The 25,330-nt window shown below is 45.2% G+C and overlaps 1 protein-coding gene across 5 annotated transcripts in view; it reads left to right on the forward strand.

The window, feature by feature from the left end:
• CUX1 (cut like homeobox 1) overlaps positions 1-25,330 on the forward strand; it is a 226,366-nt gene that overhangs the window by 75,657 nt on the left and 125,379 nt on the right. For all 5 annotated transcript variants that reach the window (XM_031591842.2, XM_031591837.2, XM_031591838.2 and 2 more), the window contains exons 3-4: positions 9,724-9,771; positions 19,986-20,064. In XM_031591842.2, coding sequence (XP_031447702.1) covers positions 9,724-9,771; positions 19,986-20,064 — 127 coding nt within the window. The remainder of the gene's footprint in view (positions 1-9,723; positions 9,772-19,985; positions 20,065-25,330) is intronic.

Here is a 25,330-nt window from a genome sequence, read left to right on the forward strand (position 1 = left end):
CGCCTCTTGTTGCTGTCTATATTTAGACACCATGCTCATATGCAACTTAAAATACCTCGAATAGCACAAAGAATTTTTTTTTCCCCTTTCATTTGAAGTGGCACAGCACAGGGCTGTTAATTTCGGCTTATCGCAGCTGACACTTGATGGGGGGGGGTGGTGGAAACAGCAGTTTGAAGCTTTAACTCTTTCCACGTGTGCCCTTAAGAGAAGCCCTGGGGTCTGTGAGCTCTCCTGGCTGAGCTGAGCTCCATTCCCCTCATGTAGGAGAGCTCGGTGGGTCACTGGTTGATCTAACGCCCAGTGTTTGTGCAGCTGATAAGGGCAGAACAGCCATTAGTGAACCTTCCGGCAGTTCACCAGTAGGTTTTCCTAACTCTGGCTTCCTTCTTACATCAGCTGAAACTCCCGATTAGTTAATGTAAGCAGTGTGATTTATACTGCAGTACTCCAGTTTGCATAAGCCATGATTTTCACACTGTTGGGATTGGTGTTTCTCCTTTTCTACTTTTGCTTCTGCTGTTTCAATGCAACTCTTCCAAGTTTTACCTGATTATAGGCGATATGATGGAGAACTTCTATCTGATGATCTGTTAAATCCCAGAATCACAGCACGGCTTCAGCTGGAGGGGAGTTAAAGCTCATGGAGCTCCATCCCCTGTGCTCTGGGATGGCTATGGGATGGTGCCCAGCCCAGGCTGCCCATGGCCCATCCACGGCCTCAGCACCTCCAATGGGGCAGCACTGCTGTATGGGCAGTGCCAGGGCCTCACTGCCCTGACTACAGCATTCCTTCCTCACATCTAACCCTCTTTCAGTTGAAAGCCATTTCCCCTTGTTCTGTCAATACAGATAAATATACATAAATATGAACTTTATGAACACACTGTGGGCTTCATTGCACTGCTTTTAATGGGTAACACCCCGGAGTATCAGCTAGAGCTGTCAGAAGTATTGAGCAGAAGGATGGAAGAGGAATGGCTGCCATCCTTCCCTAAGCTCCACACTATTAAAAAGCGTATGGAATAGAGCTGAATTCCATCCCTCCTCTTGCAATAGGAGCCAACAGCTGATAATGGCAATGAAACATTTCCCTGCTTTTGTAATGGTAACTTTAAGAGCAGCATCAAACACGGCTTGTTGGACACACTGTCTGCTTTGATGAATCCCGTTCACAAGCGAGTTACCTCAGTCCTCAGGTCTGGATGGCTGTGACACTGGGAGGGCTGCTGCTGTCCCTCCATGCCCACCATCCGGGGGGGCTGTGCTGGGGGAGCCTAAGAGCTGGGCTGCCATCCCTGATGCTGTCTTCTTATGCTTCTCCTGGGAGAGCCCCAGGCTGTGCTGATAGGAACGCGGCCCCAAAACAGCCAGGGATTTCTGTTCAGTTCCTCATTCCGTTCCCTGCTGTTCCACCATCTCTGTCGGTTTGCTTTTCAGGAGGTGGTTGTTCCATTTATTTTATTCTGTATATTTTTCATTACAATGCTTTCAAGGAAATAGTTCAATAAAGCAGTTTCTGAGTGCACACAGCTCCTCGCTCAGCTCGTCCTGATGGCCTGGACCCCTCAGGACCACGCTCTCCCATCACTCCCTCATGCACACAAAACTCCATATTCACTTCCACTCTTGCAGCCCGTTTGCCCAGGTTACTGCTGGGTTTGAGGAGCCGCAGCCTTCTCCATGTTGAGCCCTCAGAGGCTCTGGCTGTCACTTCTGAGGTGCGTTGGAAGTATTTTGCTGGAAGCTGCTTGGATTCGGTGCTCTTAGGAGCAGACTTTGGATCCGGCTGAAAGCTTTCGGTACTTTATCACATGTTATTGCTTTGGACGTAGCTGAGGTAGTGCAGAAATGAATGCATACAAAAGGCAGTCATGGCAAGAAGCTGAAAGAAAAGATTTTTCTGGATTTAGGGATTGTTGCAGGCGTTGTTGGAATTCCTGTGTCAGTCCTTGCATCCATCAGTCAGTTTGTTTCTCTTCCTTAGTGCTGGGCTGCTCGTGGTGCTAATTGGTATTTCAGGTAAGCTGTAATGGAAGATATCTGCAGTCTGCTGAGGTGCACGCCTTCATTTTAAATGAAAATGTGAGTTTCACAGCATCTCACTCTGGATTACTTGTACTTATAAACGTATTTCAGAGTAATACCGAGTTGTTAACAATTTAGGTTTTACTGAAGAGTATCTTCATAGAGGCACAGAGATGTTAGGGCAGGAAAAGAGCTCTGAGATCACCAAGCCCAGCCCCAGCCCACCCCACCGTGCTGCTGACCGTGCCCGACAGACACCTCCACCTATCCAAGCATTGTCTCCATCAATTTTACAGTCTAGTAAAGAGTAGGAAAACGGTTTTGAGAAAAGGATCTGACAGTGTGTCCAATTCCATGGCATTGCAGATTAAGGAATCCTGCTATTAGGAATAAGGTAAAAAGTTTGCAGCCTGGGCTGAAGTGATGGTAGATAAGTCCATCTGCAGTTGCCATATATAGTCATACAAGGAAAAGTCTGCACAAATCCTCCAGACGTTTATGGACTTCTCTGATTCATCTGTCAGAGCCAAACAGCTCCAGCCAAGAGATAGGGAACTTGTGAGCACGCAGCGAGTCCCTGCAGTGCTGTGAGCTGGAGGAGCTCAGGAGAGGAGAAGGAGCAGGAGGAAGGGCAGTGTTCTGAAGGCTCCGCTTTTGGTGGGAGGTTCAAGAAGATGAGTAACGTTCTGGAGCTTTTTAAAAACAAAACAAAACAAAAAAACACAAAAAAACTTGAATTCATTTCCGTTGCTATAATCAAAAGCCAGCTTGCTAAATTTAGCAGTCTCCTATAGACACTGGGCTTGTGCTAGCAACAGTAAAACTATTTTTCCTTAAGTGCAATTTGTCACCTCCCCCTTCTGAGTTAGGAGAAGATAAGCTTGTATTAATGCTGTTGATTTATTATTACACAAGTATGTCTCATTTTAATCTGTTATTGAGTTCATTGTGATTCAGCCCTGGGCTCACATGCCTTCCGTGATGGAAAAACAGCGCTCAGAACAGCACAGACTCAGCTCTGTCTCTTCTCCTTTTTAAATCCTCAGTCCTCTGCGTTTCTTCCCCCAGACTTCTCATCCCCCCACAGCACCGGGGCAGTTCACAGTTCACCGTATGAATTTGGGAATTGCTCCCAGCTGAGACCATATATTACAGCGTGAGGAGATGCTGCTGCCCCAGAGCGCTTTATGTGGGATTTTTATTTCTTAAGTTCAGCTAACAAGCACTAAATGCACTGAAGAAGGCTGCAGTGAGGTTTTGCTTTCTTTCATCTGGATGATTCATTTAATTCTACTGTGTGCTACCAAAGCACATGCGCTATGGGCAGCACAGTGGTTCAGCAGGAACTTGGCTGGGAAGCACCGTGGTAGCAAAAGTTTGTTTTCTCTTCAATGGCTTCGTGTACAGAAGCGACGTGAAAAGATCTGTGCCGTGTTTCGTTTTTATTTAGGTCAGGAGGATGACAGTTGGATTGATTTTGAGGTGTTTTTAGCAGGCATGCTGAATTAGATGTAGTAAATCATAGCATCGCACTGTGCTTTGAGCTGGAAGGGACCCCAAAGCTGCCTGGTCCCACTGCCTGCACTGCACAGGGCTCCCACAGCCCCAAAGCACTGACACTTACATTGGAAGAAGGGAATGCTGACTGTAACGATATAAATCTGTACCTGTGTTCCTACATGCAGGTGAGCTGGTGGTTATTAACACAGCTGTGTGATAAGTAACGGCAGGCAGAAGGTTTTGCAATATCTGATGTCCTGTCAGCTCACAGCCTGGCCCTGACTCACCTGTGGTCAGTACGGATCTGGGAGGAAAGAAACCCCTTTCCTTCTTCTAATATTTAACACGGAATTCTTCTTCTTCCAAACTTAGCCTGTCTTTAAAGCAGTGTACTTATATTTGGGATGTTTTTCCACTCTACCTCGTTGCAGTTTTGGAACTGGGTGCCCATCCCTGCACACCCCCAGGGTCAGGCTGGAGGGCTGTGAGCACCCATGGAGCTGTGGGTGTCCCTGTGCTCTGCAGGCAGTGGGACCAGATGGCTTCTGGGGTTCCCTTCCCACTCCAACCATGTTGTGACTCTGTGATTCTATGATCCCAGTCATTTTTAGTGGCTGCACTGTCCATACGTAGCAGGACAGAATCCCCACGCTGGCACACTGGGTTTGGCCTTCTACCTTAGCTCAGGTAGGATGTGCTGATTCACACACAGCTCTGCTGGTGGTGGAAGGAAGGTGGAAAATTACCGGCGCAATTATGGTTTCACATTAAATACTCCTCGTTTAAAATCCACCGTGTGAAGCATTAGTCTGTGTTTGAACTGGTGTTGTTAATTGGACCACAGCACTCGTAGGTGCCTTTTCTGCAAAGTCACGGCCCATGTCATTAGCTTCTCATTAGGCACGTTAATTTTTTAAGGCTCATAATAATTCCCCTTTTTTTCAGACGCTCCCCATTTTACACCGAGGTTTTAGTGATCAGCCTTTCATTTGCCTGGAATTGGCTCTTTGCACAGCTCTCCTACCTGAGTCATTTTTGTTTGAATGATCTTTTTTGTTTCCTAGCAACTCCGGTTTTAAAGTTCCGAATTGTTTCTGTTCAGTGTCTTTTGTAGCCAGTGTTAACTTGCTGGTTTATAAATGACAGAGAGGTTTCAGCGTGGTTCTGTGCATTCATTTGTGAAGTCGGGTTAAAAAAAGAATATTTTTAAATGTTATATATAGTCTGTGTGTTTATATATAGACATATGTATGTATATATGTATGCAGCAGTTCTTCTTTTGCACAGCTGATTCTTTAAACAGTTGTGAGGTAGCTGGTCTGTTTATACGTTGCTGCATAAGCCCAGGGTAAACTTGCTAGCTTTCAGTTTATTTGAGCTTGGAAGAAGCTGAAAGAAGATTGCATTCAGATTTGCTCAAGTGAGCAGTGCCACAGAGCAAAGTGGCAGCCGCAGCAGCGCAGCCGTGGGACACCTCTACCAGTGCTTCACTTTCCTCCTGCCCAGAGGAGCAGGGTTTACCTCCACCAGCACAGGACACAGGATGAGCCCCCAGATGCTCAGTGGTTACTGGGAGCCACACTTCGGAGCAAGGAGAGGATTTCCACCAGCAGTCAGCTGTCGGGCTATTCTGCAGGTCTGAGGATGCTGCCCAGCACATCCTGCCTCATTTCGAGGCATCTCCTCCCGTTTCCATCCTGCAGTGCATGCCCTGCTAACCTCCCCGAAGTGTGAGCATCTCCCTCTGAATCACAGCACATGTGTTTTGCTCCGCTCCTCCTCGCGGCTCGGAGCCCACACCGAGGCAGCCCTTCACAAATGGAATATTTTTTCACTTCTTGCTGGGTGGGTCCGCGCGCTGAAAAATAGGTCAAGAACAGTAATCTAAATCTACTGCTAATAAATAATTAAAGCTAATGGAATTTGCACAAGATCTGGGAGCTGAAATATTTCAGAACGCTGCGGTGTACATTCAGCGACTGCAAATTGGGATTTTTTATTTATCATTGTGCAGCGTTGAAACCTATCTATAAATGTCCCTTAAAAATCCACATCTTTTTGTGCAGGGAAATACCCACATGTTACTATATCCAAATAACTACAAAGTCATAGAAAATGGTTAACATCGTGATTCATTCTTTAACGATCAGATTCCAAGTAAATACTTTAGCACCCTTAAGCAATAAGAGCTTTTATATCTCATTAAATCGTAGTTTAGCTTGAGCAATAAATGGTTTGCTTGTATGATTTAATTTGTCTTATATTTTAGGAATTAAATAAGTCATGTGGGCTGCTGCACGGTGCCTGTTTGGACAACTGTCTGGGATGTCAGTTTCAGAGCAACGCTAAGTGAAAGCAATCAGAGACAAAGCCTTGTTTCCCATATTGCACCTCCATGCATGTGCCCAGGATCTCCGATGGAGGAGCTTTAGGTGCTGCATTTCTTTGCAGCCATCCCATCTCAGCAGCAAGCAGCAATGGGCCGGCACACTGCCCAGAGAGAGGGGCTGGCAGGAGGGCTCCTCCTGGGGCTGTGCCCTTCCTTCTCTGTACGTGGATTGGACAGATACATGTGGTCCCACACAGCAAACCTCTATGGGCTGTCCTGTTGGGCTGTTGGTTTTCCACTGCTTGCTTGGTTGGTTGGTTGATCATCATTTCGCAGCTCTCACAGGAAGTGCCTGGGGTTTGGGGCTCAGCCTCGCCAGGCCTGAGCTCCTCATTCTGTGGGGGCTGACACAGGAGGAGGGAATGCAAAGGGATGGGATGTGGCAGCGCGGGCAGCTGGCAGGGGACAGGGCAGCTCGGAGATGTCAGCAGTGCTGCAGGTGGCTGTGGCTCTCAGGGACGTCTGCCCTTCCCAGCGCAGCTGGCAGCCCTTGTTGCTCTCAGGGAGGTGATACGTGGAGCAGATCATGGGAAGTGTGGCCACAGGCATAGGAAATTATGTTGCCCGTTTCTTTTGGTTTGGTTTTGTTTCACGGCAGCACGATAGCTGTGCAGATGATGAAGGTGCATGCAGGTCGAGCTCAGCTTCCCGCGCTGCTTTATCAAACCAGGGTCAGAGGGCTCTTGTTGTGACATTCAGAGATAAGCGTTTGGGAAGTAAATGAGATCGAGAGTCTGAGGGGAGATCAGAAGATGCTGTGCAGCTTCAGACCTCCAGTAAATTACCAGCACGGCGCTGGTACCCTGACCACTGATGTGTCCTTTGTACTGCGCCGTGTATTGAGACAGAGAGAAATAATGCAGTTGTGTGAACGATGCGTTTGTCGCCCAGGTTTTTCCCACAGATTCATTCTTGGCTTATTTTCCACAGAGTTATTTTTAATGCGAATGGAAAGAGAGTTAAAAATTGTTTGGATTCGGATTTCATTGTGTGGCTGCTTAATCAAAATATAAACCAGTTGTTTGTGCTCCCGAAAAGAGGAAAAGGCTGCATTAGCTTTCAGCTATCAGATTTGATTCAGACAATGATACAGCATCCTAATTCATCGTCTCTGCTTCAGATATCGAGTTTGTCTGTGATAGAGTCTTGTTCAGAAAACAGCTCCATCCCAATACATCATCTGCAGAGAGGGAGACCGAGCACGCTCAGGCAGCATGGAGAAGCAGGCGGATAACGCGATTGTATCGGAGTGCTCCGATACGGCACTGCGTTGTGCTGATGAATTACCACTCGTTTTCATGTTCAATTGCACGGATGGTTGTAGCTGCTCTGCTGGGGGGCGGTGATGCAGGCTGCATGCGAGCTGAGCACCTTTCCTGTTCTGATGGCAGCCCAAGCACTGAAGGCCACCGCACTCAAACAGGCACTAAGTCACACGGTGTCCTTGCTGACCAGCCCTGCTCGCTCCCCCGGGCCCAAACTTAACGTCCTTCCTTCTGTTCAGTTTAGTGACAAAGAAGGTAAAATTCCATTTGATGTTCATGTCGGATTTCAAGACCGAGTCCGACTTGGAAATTTTCCAAGCTGCCAAAAAGAAATCTCACCAGCACAGTGTCTGCTGGTGACTCGTGGCATATGCGGTTCTGATTTCTGCCTGTTTATTTTGCACTTCCTTTTTGCTGTGAGCTGTCTGGAGATGGATGCTGTTTAGCTGGGGAGAAGCAGGCACACAAGCAGGGCACAGGGAAGGTGTGCTCCTTGGCCGTGCTGTCTGCCCAGTGACCTGCATGGCAGACATGGTTATCTTCCTGAACAGCCTCCGGGGCTTTGCTGTCTGTGCAGGCAGGTGGGCTGGGTGCCTGTGCTTTGGCTCTGGGAGCAGTGCTGGGTACATTGCAGCTGTGCAGCAAGACTTGGGGTTGGTCATGGGTTAAACCTCCTCTGTTTCCACTTTCATGAAGTGCTGCTTTGCCTGAGTGGTGTAATTTTCCCCTGTTTTATGAAGTTTAAAAGGATGCCAGCATCCTGACTGTACATCGTGTGTCTCGCTTTATATTTCAGCCCCAAATACAGGCATTTATTTTGCCACTGATGGTTTTGTGTTTTCTTTGATGGCATCATCATCAGGCTACAAAGAAAACACATTACAAAACGTGCAAAGCCTCCTGGCCTCCCCATGTAGTCAGGAGATGGGAAAAGCTGCTCAACCTGCTGCTCCGCTCTGGGAGAGGCGTTGCTGACAGGCAGTCGTGGTGCACACGGACAGCACTTACCCTTTTTCTGTCCCAAAACAGACGACAGAAAATATCAGGAAGCATTAAGGTGTAAAAACAGAAGCGTTTATAGGTTTGGTACGGAAGAATGAGCTTATAAAGCAGTGACATTATCTTCAGCTTGATGGGGATTAGCTGTGTGGTAGTGCAGTAACCACGAAAGCAGTGAAATTTGGCCAATCATTTGTCTTTGATAGCTTCATTTACGTTCAGCCCCCTAAGCCATCTCTCAGGGAGTGCAAGAGCTCCTGCTTCTCCAACTCTCTCTGCCACTTGTCATTTAAATGACAACAAGCACTTCTCCAAAAGCCTGCTTTTCCTTCAGCAAATCAGACTAAACCCAGTGCTGAGGGTATTTTGGTGTGTGGTTTGATGTCCAACTTGCTGCATGACTTTAGATGGAAATGTTATTGCACTGGTCCCAAATTTTTATGGTGACCCACTTTCCTGATGGGGCCACCCATCCTGGCTGACCAGCCTCAGCTCTGTCTGCTGGAGCCATGCAAGGCCAGGGCCTTGGGCTGTGCCTCCTGCACTTTCTTTCTGGCTGTAGATGTGCTGAGCAGTTACTGCTTGTGCCTCAGCAGTGGAATATGATGGCAGAAATGGAGTCACAGACTCACAGAACGGTTGGGTTGGAAGGGACCTCACAGCCCTCAGCCACAACCCCTAGAGCACAACCCTTAGAGCCATTCCCCCTTGTTCTGTCATTGTCAGACTGTGTAAGAAGTAAGAGCTCAGTTTCTTGGCTGTGTGGAATGGAGAGGGTCCGCTATGAAGTCACAGGACCTCACTCTGCTGGCATGCACATGATGGTATTTCTGAGAATTTGTAAGAAAATGAGACCTGAGCCAGCTGAACGTGGGGCCCCCGAGAATTTTACAGAAGATGTAACTGCTTCTGCTGTCCTATCTTGCGTTGGCTGCTGTGTAAAACTGTGCTAGAAACTTCTAGACATTTCTGTAGGCTGCATTTTAACACATTCAGTAGTACAGTGTGTTGTAATTCTGAAGAGGAAATACTTGAGTTATACAGAAACCAACAAACAATTCTCTCATCTTCAACGTGGCTATCTCCTGTTCTGTGCTGGCTGAAGCCAGAGCAGTCTTGAGAGAATAAATGTACAAAATGACAGCACTCCTAGCTGGAATGATGGTCCAGTCGTATTTCTTTAAGCCTGGCTTCCACATGTGGGATAAGTTCAGAGGTGTAGCTGCTGTGTAGGTAGATAGAGGCATTTGCTGCTAATCGTATTAGTGTTTCAGCTGAATGATGAGATTGGAGACGTTCAGTGCTTACCTAACATCAGTTTTGTTAATTAATACTATCACAACACATACAGGTATGTGTCAAGCTGGAAATGCAGACTTGTTCAAACTTAATTTTAGATGTACTTCTACTTTAATCAAAGCTCCCACAAAATGCAGCCACGTCTGAAGTAGTATTCCAGACCCGAAAGCAGAGTTAGAGATAACTTGACAACCACGCATCCTTTCACATTTGTCTGATGGAATATTTTCTTCTGTCTTCCAGGACCTGCGCAAACAGGTAGCTCCACTACTGAAGAGTTTCCAGGGAGAGGTAAGAGCTTCTGCTTCTCTTGGTGTTTTTGTTTTTGCTCCACGTGATCAGTGTACCACGGCCTGTCAGCACGGCCAGGCCAGGATGGAAGCTGTGAGCAGGGAGCATAGCAGGGGTTCTGCTTCCCTGTGTGCTGGCATGCGTGTGATACGTTGCATTTGTGCTGGGCAAGCTAAACTCGTCCAGTCCCACTGCATTTAGCAGCCCTGAACGTAAGCTTTCTGCTGTGACTCAGGTGCACACGCTAGCTCGGTACGCCTCGGTGACTTGGTGGTTTGGATGCTTAATGAACTCAGTGTGATGTATGTGTGCAAAACTATGAAGGTGCCGCACACTGTTCCAGCTGTAAAAGACTGTGTTTTAGCTGTGTTTTAGAGGGCTTGTTGGAAGACTCAAAGGTGGCAGATGTTGGTTGGAAAACCAACAAAGTGCTCACAGCTCCGGCCGCGGCTCATTCCTTGGTGCCTCTTCACACTGCTGCATGAGAAGTGCACGGTCAGAGCGATCACAACTCCAAAAGCCAAGTGGTGTTATTTTGAAGGGTTTCTAGACGTAAAAGCAGCTGAACCACTCACAGAATGGGGCATTTTAGCTGAAGCACTCCCTCACTAAGTGAAGGCCGGGCGGGGGCTGTTGTGCTCCTTCAGGACAGTGCTGTGCATGGAGGTTGCAAGTTACATTTCTCTTATCGGTGCCTGGGTGTGGTGGGGCTGGGGTTAGTGCACACTTTGTTCTGCTGCAGAGCTCTGCTTTTAAAGTCAGCTCAGTCACAGCAACAGCACTTTGGGCTTTGTCAGTCTGTAGTAAGTTGTTGGCTGGTTTTGTTCCCATCAGCGTGCAGAGAAATTCAGGAGCGTGTTTTCAGAAGCCTGCCTAGAGAATTAAGTACACAACTCCTATTATCTGTAATGAGGGCTGCATTTCTGATTGCTTGCACATCCTGCTGAATATGTATCCCAAATAAGCAACAATTTCTCATCTTAAAAGCAGCGTGGAATTCTTAGTTTACTCTCCGATTTCCCAAGTACTGCTATAAATAAATAAATAAGTAGAACTTTGTCCTTGATATACCTAATAGCAATCTGTGAGAACAAAGAATGACTTGTGTGAGTCCATTTGCCAGTAGAAATTTACACTTCAGAATTGCTGTGCTCTTAAACCTTTTCACTTTAGTTTCAAGCTTGCAAAGCACTGACTGAAGTGTATGTATGCTTTCAGCACTGTTCTTTAATGAAGGGAATGTCTGAGGATCAAGTAAGAACCATAAATCCAAGTTTTGCTACAGTGAAGGAATATCCTGCCGTTAGATCTCGCCTCTTGGAGGCCTTGGCGTGGCTCATACACATTCTTCCTGCATAGATATCTGCTTCACTAATGTAAAAGTGAGGTTTGTGTTGGTATAAATTCAATCTCATGAAGTCTAAGAGTAAAATTCATTGGTAGAAATCCCCTCTTACTGAAGTGAAGCACACATAAATCACAATACTGTGCTGATGAATCTCATATCCAGTGAGTCTGGTTTCTCTAATCTGTATGGGCTTTCAAAAACCTGAAAGAACTCATCTGATCATGTTTGGTCTCTTTATTGTTAAGGCTTTCTGAAGACTGATGAGCTGAATGCTCCATGTGGGAGCAGGAATGCTCCAGGAAGAGACTGCATTCAGCATGTAGGCTTTCTCCATTTCAGATCCACTGGAGACACTTACTCTGTGAAATTATCACTCTACCACAGAAGGGAAGTAGCTTTTGCAAATGCCATGTGGGATGCCATGTTTTCTGCAGGCTCTGGGCACTGAGGAAGAGCCAGAAGATGAGAATGTGCAGTTCTGTAAGAGGCACACACACATAGCTTTACGTGGCCACTGCTGTGCTCCGGCTGAGCCCTGGGCTGCCTCCCCAGCTCCTGGCTCACCTCCACACTGCTGCTGCTGCACTGAGCCCTCAGGAGCACGTTTTCTTTTTTCCCTTTTTTGCTGGCGTTGTTTTCTGCCAGGTCAGTGGCTCATGCAGTTGATGCAGGCTCTGCTGGATTGGCAGAGGCAGCAGGGCAGAGCCGAGGGCAGGAGGTGCAGCTGGGCCAGCACAGGTTGACTTAAACTCTCCTTGAACTGTACCCTCGCAAGCCTGATGTGACTTGGAGAGGTTGCCTTAAGCTCAGGTATTTAAATATCCTCCTGAGCATGCTTTATGGGACATCTGCTTGTAAAACTGTGGCTAGTTCACTTTTTAAAATAAACGCACCGATCAGTGCAACCAGTGCTGCTTCTCAGCTTGGAGGTGGATATTGACACCTCACTGCCTCTTTATCTTCTTTTCATATAATACGAATTCATACAGAAAAACAACCCAACCCACAAACCAGAACGTTCTGTGTTCTGTGGATATTAATCTCAATCAGAAGAAACTGCAGATGAAAAGCATTCTAGTTATCAAATATGCAGTTTCCATGAGTTGTTGGCAGTAGCTCTTTTTGTATAGATCTTGGTGCTTTAAGGAGGTGTGGATTTTTTATCGTGATGGTTGAAGTAGAAGTGTTATGAAACGAAATCTAACCTACTACTGATATTAAATCTCATGTTTGCTTGCTTCTCATTCACCTGAGGATGCATCTTAGTCATGGCTTGTTCACAGTGTGCTGGGTTAAACGCAAGACAGAATTGGAGGTTTAAGAGCTTTATCATTCAATCATAAAATCATTATCATTTCCACATTGGCAGCAGCCCCCAGACGAGCTGTTCCTGCCCACCAGGCCGTTCTGCATCGCCGTGCTTATGGGAGCCGATGGATATTTGTCCAAGAAATCTTAAAAATAAAACTTTACGTTCTTGGGCTATGTGAATTTAGAGGACTGACGTTGTGGTATGGAAATAAAATGTCTGAATCCGTATTTGTGAAGTCATCAAATAGATATTTTAAGGCTGGGAAAGGATTTCCTGAGGTCATTAGCATTCTTTTCATGTGGCATAGCAGTACTGTCCAACAGTAATGCAGTAATCCCTCATTTGGAGAACCCTTTAAGGCACGGGCTCCAAACAACACACTGGGCTTCATTTCTGTAAAATCCATTTCTCAGATTCTTCTCACAAAGGGAGCACTTCTAAGAGTGCTGCCGTTCTGATGAGACCACTCCGGTTCCCCACTTAGCTGAATTGCTCTTTAAACTATTAATTTGGTCAGCAGAGTAATTTAATAATTTTCCATATGCAGACAACAGAAGCTGAAAATCTGTTTGGTGTGCTGGAACTACTAATCACGCCTTTGAAGCAGCACTGTAATAATGCGTGTGCCTACAGAACTTCAGGCATACTTTCCTTCTGTGTTTTTCAAGGAGTGTTCCTGAGCTGATATTCACCCCCTTTAATTTCCTTATGTTAAATTTACAAAGCTAATTAATACAATTTCTTTCCTGTAGGTTCTCTCCATGATGGCTCAATTAGAGTAGCAGTAGAACTGTGGTTCAATATTCAGGCCAGCTTCATAATTGAAAACACATTTTCTTCTCAAAAGCTGCAGCTGGTTTGGTTCTGCTCATGCAGAAAAGGATATAACCTTGCATAACATAGGAAATGAACGGTTGAGAGAGAAGCCAAATTCAATTTCAGTCAGATATTTTGAGGATAAGTCCGTGATCTATGGAAGCAAGGGAATGAAAAGTGTGTGTATGTGGAAAGCAGCGTATTCAGCACTCTATTAATCACGGCTAGCCTGGGTGCTGTTGTGTGCTGTTGCGTTAGCGCTGATTTGAGTACAGAGGCTGGAGAGCAGCCAAGCACTCCAGAAGTTAACCTCTTAAAGACCCTGAGCTGCTTTCTGTTGAATAAATGTAATTTTGTGGTCAGAAATAAATGCTTGTGATGTAGCAGGAGCTTTGAAAACAACAGCGTGGCAAAGCTATTACAAATTGCTCCATGTTGTGGAAGTCAACAGCACACATCAAAATTCAGAGCTCATGTCGAGGCGATCCCACTGCAGCCACCCTCCCATGAAAGTCCCATTAAGACAAGCCACGTAACAAAATGGAGTCAGCCTGGCATTTTTGGTGGTAATAGTTATCTTCCTGGGACAAACCTCAGCGATTGGGATAACAGAGCAAGTCCCAAACCTAACAGACCCCAGTCATACACAGGGCACCTTTCCGAAGCTCTCGCAGGTTCATCTCCATCCCGTCTGGTGTGCAAAGTCCTACAGAAACAGGCATCGCTCCCGGGGTAACTTTGTGGAGGGGATCAACCCAAATCCTCTTATTTTTATATAATTGACAATGTGCTGAAATTCCTGTTGGCAGCTGGTGGGCTGTCTATATTAAGGCTTGCTGTGCCGCTGCCACGCGTTTGGGTGAAATGCTAACAGTGGTGGGAAACTATTTATGCAAAATTCAGATAGGCAGCACTGTTTCAGTTCACAGTGTCAGGAGTATCTTCTCCTCCCCTTAAAAAAAGAGAGCTTGAAGTGTGCTGGAAGGAATGGGGATGGGGGGGCTCTGCAGGGCCGGATTCTGCCGAGCGTCATCATAATCCAGTCCCTGCTTCTCCAAATACAGAATTACTCCTGTATTTAGTGCAGAATTACTGCAAGGCTCTGCACAAGCCAGTGTCTGGTTTTGTTTTGCTGTAGTAAAGCAGTGGTGATTTTTAATAGGGCATCCCAGTATAAAACATGAGCAGAAGATTGCACTTTGGTATTTACGTGCAGGTGGATTTTGCACAGAGGCATTTAATGAACTCATTATTCCAAGGACTCCACTGTCCTAATTTTAAAAATACTTAAAAGAAAGGTATGGGACATCCGTGAGAGAGAAGAGTGATTGCAGAGCCCAGGTCATTGCTACAGGGGCAAAAGGCTGATGGGCAGGAGGAAGCTCCTGCTCCCTTTCCTGCTCCTCCTGCTGTGAAACTGGAGGTGAAGCAGGATGGCACTGGTTGACACCATGTCCTCCTTCCTCCCCCTTTACTGTGCTGTGCACTGAGCTTTGGTGTGCCCCTCGCTGGGCAGGTGTCCTGCATGCTGCCCTGTGCTTGCACAGAGCTTGGAGGATGGAATTCACTGCCCTGGAAGATGTGTCCCCAGAAGCTACTGCCTGCTTGTGCTGAGGGTGCTCAGCATCCCCTGGTGAGTGCCACCCGTCCTGCACTCGCAGCTGCGTTTGTTGCCTTGCCATGGAAGAACTGAGCTGCTGTCATATTCACCTGCAGACTGTCTTCTCTGCTTCTTTACTTCCTGATATTTTTTACTTTTTTTAGCACTTTGACCCCAATTTGCCACCCACACCTTGACACAGGTTTCACGCCATTCCCAGCCCATGCCAACACAGGACTGCCGCTGGCAATGTCCTTGCCCCAGCCCCATTACCCACCTCCTCCCTTATGCTGAGTCTAGCAAATGTATGAGATGAGTCAGTTCAGTTCGCCAACACGATGGAAAATAAATTTTCTCTCCTCCGTTGCTTAGTTTTCCATTGAGTCAGTGAGCTGAATCACGCTCCGGCGCTGCTGCGATTGCTGGGTCTGATGCAGGAGGAGCCGGTGGCCCGAGGCAGGAGGGAGCCGGGCTGCTCCCTTTGTGCCTGCCCTGGGATGGGTGAGGAGCAGAGTGAGAGCGTAAACTGAGAAACGCTGCTCAGAAATGCAGAGAGAAGCGTGGAGGAAGGCATGCAGGTTGTGGAAGGATGCAGGGGAGGTTGAGCAGTAATCACAGATCCACCGCTGCAGGAATCTGAAGGCAGGGTGGCAGATAGGAAGAGCTGCTTAAACTGAGCTGTCATTCAGCTGTCAATATCTGGAGGCACACATTGGGCTGGGTTGGTTTACTGGGAAGGCAGATCAAAGGCTAGAGAGCAACAAGCAGCTGTCCGGGCAGGAGGGAGCTGAGCTTTCCTCCAGGGCCGGCAGCGTTGTTTGTCTGGGAAGAGCAGGATCTATCTGGGCACGAAAGAAGAAAAGGTTTCAAGGGTTCAAGGTTGCAGCTGTTTTGCAGGAACAGAACTGAAAAGCCGAGGGATCTGAGTCTCTCTTGAAGCCCCCTCGTTAATGTGAGGTTAAAGCAAGGAGCTGAGAGGTCTGCATGATCCCACCATGCCCATCCGAGGCAGCTTACCTGTGCAGCACCCAGACAGCTGGGATGGGAGCTGTACCACTGAGCAGGCCTCACTTTGGTTAAAGAATTTATAGCACAGCTAAAATACACACCATATGCTTTAAGCAGCTCCACAGGAATCATTTCTTTTAATTTTGCTTCAAAAATATTCTAAGTGTAGCAAAGAGAAAAACAAATCAGCATTTTTAATTTTACTTCTGTCAGCTGCAAAACCTCCAGTTGTCCTCATGAGTTCTGTATGTTCACTAATTCTCCACATAGGCACCTGTTGGTATTAAGAATGGCAAATCAGGCCAACCGCACACAGACACTGTTTGCTTCTTAATGCATGCACAGAGCAGGTTGTAGGGCTGCTCCCATTACCACCACAGTGACTGATGCTCTCTTACGTGAGAGGGGTGAGCTCTATTCCAATGGCTTAAAAGAAAGAATGGTGCCGTTGTGTAGCGCCAGGAGTACTTGCTATAACCCCTGTTTGATTCCGATGCAAAAGTAAGTTTACATTAATAAGTTATTGTCATGCTTTTCCCTTTGTTTAATGTTTCTTGCAATTCTTAATGGCACTTCAGTAGCTCAGAAAAACTGAAGTCAAATGAAGAAACTTTGTAATGCAAAACAATATGAGGGCTGCGTAGGGGAGCGATGGGCTGATGGTTCATATCTTTATGATTCAGTGAGTAAAGGCCCCTATTTAGTTTAAAATTACAGCAGCAATATAAATTTTAGTTTAAGTTGGTTATTCTTACTTGCTGCTTTGGTTCCAGACTGAGAGCAGGACAGTAAAAGTTGGTATCTTTTATATTAAGGTTGTTAATGAGAGTGAGAATTGCAACTGAAGAGCAGCGATGATAAGAGCTGGGCCTACAGCATTGCTGTTTGGCATGGTGTTGTGTTTGAGGCTCGATATGGGCATGCAGCTCTTTGTGCTTCACGCAGATCACCGAGGCGTCCTGCAGCTTTGGGAGCAGCTCAGTGCCTGAGCAGCAACTCCTGACAGCACTTGACCTGGAAAAACTGTTGGTGGAGGGAAGGCTGTGCCCAACGTGGCGTCTCACCGCGTTCCTCCCCACATGGCCCCGGGGAGGTTGTGAAGATGAAGGGTGTGTGAAGGAGGGAGGATTCCTCGCGTCTCATTTCTGTTATCTCCATGTAGCTCCAGTGGTATTATCAAGACAAATAGTATGCCAGAACTTAAAAGTGAACATATGTTTATGGGGGTGGTAGGGAATACAGAGGTCACTGTTGTTTCTTTCTAGTCACAGAAGACATAATGGGGCCTGGTTCAGATAAATTAAGATGTGGAGCTCAGCTCGTGTCAAGATTGCACTGGTGTAATTATAAGTTGACTTCTTTCTGGGTCCCTCAAGTTTTCAGAGTCAAATAAAAGTGTTCAGCAAGAGTTTTCTAATGTACTTTAACTGTTGGAGTGTGATCTCTGTTGGCTCCCGAACTAATTTTACTCAGATTTGAAAAGGTTTCAGTGAGCTTCCAAACACTTATTTCCATGTCATTTCAGTGCTCTGTTTCCTTTGTCACTGGACTTTATTTATATCTTGCTATTTTGATGACCCTCTCGTCCCATATCTCCTTACGCAGCTGGAAGCTGACATATGTAATTCATTTGTTATTCTAGTTAAAGTTGTCATAGTGCTTTCTTGAAGATATCAAGTAGTTGCAGAGCTCATTTTTAATAGAACTTTAAACCAGGCAGCTTCACTGATTTTTAACTACTTAAAAAAAAAAAAAAAAAAAAAAAAAAAGCTTTCTGCCTGGTGGGATTGTTTGGAGCTCTGGTTCTGAATTTTGGGAGGAAAAAAGAAAAGGTGTGAAAGTTCCTGTGATTTACAAACTGCTTCCGTCAGAAAGTCTCTGATCTCCTCGGAATATGTTGTTTCAGTTCTGCTTTATACTTCAGTCACGGTGTAACTGGTGAGGATTGAATAAACTATGTGTAATATTTAAGGAGAACTTAAGTACAAATGCCCTTTATTAAAATGTAAGAAGCTGTAATAGGAAAACAGACCTATTCGGTTATTTCGTAGGAATGGAAGTGCATTTACTCTAAATGCTTTGCTTTTCCTAGACAGGGAAAATGAGTTTTTCAGAATACAGTACAGAATCCGTTCTGCAATGCTAATTGTATTTAATAATAGTCATTTAAATTTGGCTGCACTGTGCTGAGCAGCAGCGAGAGAAAATCGTATGTGGGAACGCAGAGGTCCTGAAGTCTGACATATGGTGCTCTGGCCTTCAAAGTCTGTCTTTGTGCACCCAGCAAATATCTCCGAAGCCTTTCTGGTGGCTGCCCCCCCTCTCCCATCTGATTCTCAGGCACAGATTTGTGCTACCCGGTGCTTTTCCAGCGTTGGCACTTGGTTCCATATTCTCGTTTCAAATACTCTGCATGTGAAGAATGTTCTGAGTTGCTTATGTTCTCATTCCCTAATGAGCATCGGTCCATCTGTGATTGCTTGGATTGAAATTAATAAATGGGTTATTCACCAGCACCAATCCCTTGCTTTCTGGCACGTCACATCGGCTGCCCTCAGCGGTTCTGGTGCCTCCCACAGCCCTTCTTGGTGAGCTCTGGAAGCACAGGCAGTCCTTGAGGGCTTTATACCTCGCACTCCCATGCAATTTCCACAGTTGTCCTGACAGTTCAGTTTTCTGCCCTTAATCCTCTCTGCAGTGATCCCTGCAGGTCACTCTCAGCCGTAAGACTAATCTACAGCAGTCACGTGCAGGTCCCGCGCTCTGCCCCCGTGCTCCCTGCCTCCATTACTCTAACCACCCCCCAGCCTCTTCCCCTGCCCACTCCATTCTCACAGCACAGCCGTGGCACCGAGGACGGCAGCTCTGTGCCGTGTCTCCTCTCCTGGCACCTCTGCTTCCCGGCGGCGCGCCAGGCTGGCAGCACGCACAGCAAAATACCACAATAAAACACTTTCCTGAAACACAGAGACAGTAAACTCTGTCCATTGTTTCTGCCTTATCTGTCAAATCAATAAGTGGTTAAAGAATTCAAGGACGTTTTTCAGACAAGACCTTCCTTTTTTAGTACATGTTGACGTACGCACCTTTAAATGGCTTCATAATATTAGCTGTTTTTCAAATATGCAGGAGAATTAGTATCAGGCCTTTGTATCTGTAATTCTTCAGATCCTTCCTTGCTTTTTATTAAAATATGGGAACGATAATCTCCGTGCTTTTAGTTTCCTGATTTGAGTAAGCTGCTGGAAAGTGCTGCCAGGCTTTCTGCTTCCCTTTCTGTCTCTGCTTTGGAGCAGCAATCCAGTGGAACTGGTCTTGGTTTGGGTAGTTTCTGTCAATATTTAGTAATTGTAAATCCTCCATTTTCCAGTACATTAAGAAAAAGTTTGCAGAAAAAAACGCAAAAGTTGCTATGGAATGAATACTTTATTGTCAGAGCTATAAAGCTGCCCTTCCTTCCACAGTGAAGTTTTGGAGGAAAATACAAGTTTAGAGAAAATAATGGTGGGAGGTAGTTATTCTTCCTTACCTGAGCAGGCAGCTTCCTAAATGAGCACTGCATGAATTAACACAAAGTAAGAACAGAGGTGAAGCCAGAGCAGCCTGCCTTCAGCTCCGCAGCGCAGGGCAGCTCGGTCTCCTTGGGTCTTTGCATGGAAAAGATTCAGAGCTGTTTAGTGTTCAGTAGCAGAGGGTGCCCAAAAGTGCATCTTTTCATCTTCTCACAGGCTTGGTGGAAATAATAGGAAAATATGCTTCCTGCAATGAAAGCAGAGCATGACATCAGAAGTGCACACAGATCCCATTTGTTGTGTTACATCTTAATTAGCAGTAAAAGAAAGTTACTGAGGAGGACGCCTGTCCGGCCAGCGCCTGGCTTGCTTTTTTTGTATTAAGATTTAAAGTGAAGAATCACAGCAGGCAGCAGTGTTCTTAAAGATATCGATTGCTGTTGTGCTGGAGCAGGACTTCAAATTACATTCAGTACAGACATAGCAGAAATACTCTTAAAAGGCTACAGGAGCTGTACACAGGAGATTAAGTTCCCTCTTTATGTATTATGTTTTCGTTTATTCTTATAGCTCTGTATTGGACCGAGTCTAACACCTTCTTTCTCCTCACCCCCTCAGATTGACGCATTGGGTAAAAGAAGCAAAGAAGCAGAGGCAGCCTTCTTGAATGTTTATAAGAGATTAATTGATGTCCCAGGTAAGAAAAGGAATTCCTTATTCTGAAAATCTTATGGTGTATTTGGTGTGAATGCTGCTGGCAGTTTGTTCTCCCTTTGCTAAGTGAAACATGAGTTACATTTTGATTCTGAAACCAAATGCTCCAGCATTCTTTCTAATGGAAGGAACTAAGTAAGGCTCATTTCATGGCTTCTCTTGAAACTGTTCATTGATTTGACTTCTGAATGTTTGTATGAGTCAATTTTTATTATTAAAATATTGTGTGATTCTGAACAATTCATTTATTAGGCTTCACAGTTAAAAAAAATATATTTCAAAAATCCATCAAGAGGCAATGTGTGTACTTCCAGAGCTTACAATACTTGTCCCAGACCATGACTGCCCCTGCCTCTCTATCCCAGCCCGGCCCAAAGTGTTTGTTCCCTGCTATAATTTGGGAAGGCAATCTGGTGTCTGGTGCTTTGGGTATTTTTCATACCAGAATTCCATGGGAGCCTTCAGATGCTCTTGTGCAAAGGATTTTTCTGAAGCCTTGTATCACTACAGGTGCTGGGATTGGAATAGCAGAGTCAGGCTAAAGCCTGGTGGAGTAGGAAGGACATACCTCCTATGCTGTGATGGGAGATGGCCTTACAGAAAAGGGACGTTCTCCTCCCTTTGCAAGAGCAAAATTTGCACCACATTGTACACAGTCACAGCCCTTTGTCCAGCCTTCCCCTACACATGCCTTATGTTAAATGTCAGAGAAGTATTTCTTTGATATTCTGACTCCATGTAAACATTTTGGCCTGGCTGAGTTGTGGGTGCGCTGGAGTCTGTGGGATTAGAAATATCTGCAGGTCTTAGTTCCACGTTACATCCTTGGGTCTCAGAGCATGCCAGTGCTGTCAGAAGCACATTCCAGATTCTGGAGAAGTCTGACCAGTCTCCTGTATCTGTGTGGAAGCACAGCCAGTACTCAGTATTTACAACAAATAATAGAACAAGATTAGGAATGTACAGCACTGTAATGGTCACAACGCGGTGGGGCTGAGCGAGGCACTCATGGCGCAGCACAGATAGCCTTCCACACTGGGCATGTCTTTGTGGAGGGCTTTCCTGTACAGAAGACATCAGCATTAATTTATCACACATGCTGTTTTGCCTCTGTGTGGCTTATATATCTTCAGACCTGTCCGTTTGGTATTTCAGATATTTAGGTAGAGGTTTTGCTCCGAAATCCTGCAGTGTTTTCTTTTCAGTGTGAGAAGGGAGCTGTGATGTTCTGAGAAAGCTATGGCTGGAATGCTGCAGTGGTTGTTTGGCGTTAAGCATCACTGTTACATGACAAGGGCGCAGTTTTATCAGCCATTCAATATCCTTTATAGGAACATATAATAATCGCAGCTGAAGTTTAATTCCCAGCAGCCAATTTTATGGTTCTTGAGGAAAGCTTGTATTCCTCTCTTCAGTAATAACGTGCACACTTTATATAATTAAAAAGGGCTTCTATTTTAATTTTAGTACACAATGATCTGTATTGAAGCTCCAGCTATGGTGCTTTATGGATTCAGCTAAGTTTAATGATTTTCTTTCCTGACTTGGAGCAGAGTTTTCACTCAGGCTCTCCAAGCAAAGGATTTGTGTGAAGAGTGGTGTTCTGTGCATTTTTCTACATACATCAAGTGGTTTTCTCTTTAAGAGATAAATAAACCTTTCTATGTCTCTCCGATTTTAGGCTGCTGTTAAAATAAAATTATCATTGGTTGGTGCTGCAAAATGTACCCATCCAAAAGGGGAATACATATGATAGCAAACACTTTGCTTTATGTGCATTTATACAGCTGTAATTCTCACGCAGATCACTCTGTATGCTTGAGACTGAACATTTTTAATTAATGGAATTAATTTTCTCATTTAAGTGCCTTACTTTCAGTATGCAGTAGAGAGCTAGAGAAAAGTGAATGCTGCCACATGAATTGCACTAATCAGCAAGGTTGTCACAACTTACCTTTAAAAATACTGTGAATCTATTTATTGTGAGGTAAAGGGAGGTTGAGTTTGTATTTTGAGGAAGCTTTCTGCCATCTGTGCAAGAGTGCCTTCCTTCTAATTTTATAGAATAAGTGTGTTATGTTAGGCCCTTGGCTTCCAGGGTCTTAGTCTTGCAAACACTGAGAGTGAAACTGGAGCCCAGTTTTCTAAGTGTTTGGAGGAGCAGTGTTCCCTTGCAGTACATTCCTAATTCGCTCTTTCTAAAGCTTTAACAGAAAAAATATTAAGTGTGAACAACACTAAAAATACAGTATTTTTCTTTTAAAAATTGTGTTCGATACTTACATTGTTTATTTTTCTTAAACTAAACTTCGCTGTGATTTTCAAGTAAAGGTTAAAAGAGAGACCAGAGTGAATGCCAGACAGCAGTATCTGCATAAACTGCTTGAATTTCACTTTATGCTGTCTCTTTATTGCTGTGCAATTACTGCACAATGCCAGACTTTCATTTTCTTGGCTTTCAGTAATACTCCCGTTACGAATGGCTGCTGCGTAGACAAAAAGAAACGACTTCTGCCTTTAAACAGAAAATCCTCTATCTTGCTGTGGCATCAATTAAACTGAATTTGGGTGCCATCAGTCACTCCCTGGAGAAGCCAATGGTGCACACTTTGCAGCACTGCCCAAAGCTGTCAGAGCAGTACCTGTGTCTGCCCGCTCCTGCTGCTCCCTGCGCCTGGGGAAAGCTCATCCGGGTGCTGCTGCTCAGGTCCCACACTCAGCCCTCAGCCTCCCTGCCACTGTCCCACACCTCGTTACACCCTGCCAGGGTACAGTAAGGAATCAGGCAGACGTTTGTCAGCATTTGCATGTTCTGAGAGGCAGGGTAGGTTAGCACAGACTTGCTCTCAGTTTGGTGGGACTGTGCTGATGTTTAGGGCTGAACTGTAAACGGTGCACATTTCTGCTTGATCTGAATGTCATCAAGAAGGAACTAAATGAAATGTCTCTTGCAGTGTAAAAGGGTATGTGTTTTTATTGGAGGCTCTTCACAGGTCTGCTGTGATCAGATTTGCCATCAGTTTGGTGCTACATAATGTGCATTTTAGCTCAGAGGAGCCCCTACTAAGGACAGCATAAAAGAAAATAGAGGGTAGAAAGAAGAAACATGCAATTTTTTTAATGCGTCCTGTCAAAACAATAAAAAGCAGTAACCATGAGAGATGGCTGGAGTGGAAATTTAGTCTTTCCCTTGCTCCTGGCTGCCATAAATCGTGTGCCCAGCGCCGGGCTGCCCTGCAGGAGGGCTGCAGGGAGGGACACAGTGTTTGCAGGAGTCACAGCCTTGCAGATTTCACACCGCCTGGCACAAGACTTTCTTTTTCAAGGGGTGATTTAGCTGAGGAAGCACAAACTTCTTTTAAAATAAGTAATCAATTAAAGTAAATGTTAGTGAATTACTTCTACGGGCAGAAATCTGTTTCTCACCCATGAGGAAAGCTCCATTCTTTTACCAAGGAACACAGTTCCCAGCTCCATTTGTTTGTGATCATTTACCATTTAGCCACTTGCTTTGCTGTTTGGACTGTGAGAAGACTGCCATTTAAACAGTCACTCGATCAATGTTCTGTGATTAAAGGTGACATGAGAAAAAAACAGGTTAGATTTCTTCTCAGAAAAGTTATCTCTTGCTTATGTTGGAGGTGATGAATGTGTATGAAGTTGTCGTATTCTTGGACATTGTGTGGCTTGTTTGGATTGTTTTGTGGAGCATAATGTTAAGCAGAAGGTGTAAAGGTTAATACCGGTGCTGATAGGAGAAGGTCTGCACAGACTGTTTGCACCCAGATGACCAGAAGGCTGCACAGTGTGCTGAAGTTAAAAGCCAAGCACACAGAGCCTTTGTGCCTGTAGAGGAGAGCTGAGCAAATACAATTCAGGAAATTCATGCTCAAAACATGGCATGCAAAAGTTAATTCTCAGAGTACTTTTCATTCAGCTAATTGTTAATTGTTTCAGAAACTCTAGGAGAGCACTATCAGGCTGTAACATGAGTTTGTGGTGTATCACGACTGATCAGCACAGAGCATTTCTGAGGAATGTCTGCTCTCGGTACACATGATGTGAAAAATCTTAAGCAGTTCCAGGTTTGATAAACAGTGATAGGTGTCAAAATGATCACCCTTTCTCAAATGAAATATACGTAAATAAAATTGGAGCTAGAAGCGTAAAATGAAAGGGCTGTTGGTATTTTTGCTGTCCCTAACTTTGCAGTGGAAATGAATATTCATAACGAGTGCTTTTGCTCGATGTTAGAGAGAAAACAAATCAGCGTGACAGTGAGTAGTCCTAGGAGGAAAGGAAGCAAAATGAACTTATTCATGGACAGCAGCAGCAGTGCATACACCACCTCAGAGAGAGCGGTAGGGTGTCTTTCTAAACACACTTGAAAATCTGATAAAATTAAGCAGAAAATTGGACGTAGTTAATACTTGAAAGAGTGAAAATTAGTGAACCCATGCGGCTGCAGGTAGTGATGCAGTGTGTGACTGTAGCCCATCTGAAGGCAGACGCTTTGATGCTTCGCCAGCATGTTCAGGCCAGGTTAAAAAAAAAAGAGAGACTTATATAAACATATTTAAAATGCCCCAGTTTTGGCTGGAAGAGAAGTCTATAGAATAAAAAATGAGGGAACGTAGGCATTGGTGATTTTCCCACAAACTGTTCTGCAAACCTTTGCACAAAAGAATGCCTGAGGTGGGGGTGAAGAGCTGCGTGGGGAGACTCGGAGCGGTGGTTTGCTGGGGTCAGTGGCTGCTACCCTTAATTTCCAGCACTGAGGAAAGCAGCTCAGAATCACTTCAGTCTCCTCCCCTCTGGGGTCGCAGTTCTGCGCTGTGCCTCTCGGGAACGCAGCATAAGATACCATTTGGGATCTGTGCTGGCTGAGTGCGTGCTGGTAGGGCACACTGATGGGGTACGTGGTTATTTTCTGATGAGGCACAAAATCCTGGCCACTGTTGGTCTTCATACTGGTTCACTTTATCCTTATTGAGACGAGTGTCACAATAACTAAAAATTGCTTTGATACTTGAATATGCAGCTTCCAATAGGGCTTGTCTGATCACATTCTTTTTTCATCCACTTTTCCTCGTTGAATTAATAATTGGATAAATTCCTTTGTAAAAGCTGGAATAAATATTCTAAGGAAGAAATATCCCTAAAGCATGCACTTTGAAAAATTTATTGCGTGGTTGTCAAGCCCTATTTTAGTTGGTAGGCTGGAGGCATGGAAGGAAGAGGGGAGGTGC

This window comes from Phasianus colchicus, chromosome 21, assembly GCF_987193195.1.
Source record: "Phasianus colchicus chromosome 21, bPhaCol1.hap1.1, whole genome shotgun sequence".
Lineage (NCBI taxonomy): Eukaryota > Metazoa > Chordata > Aves > Galliformes > Phasianidae > Phasianus > Phasianus colchicus.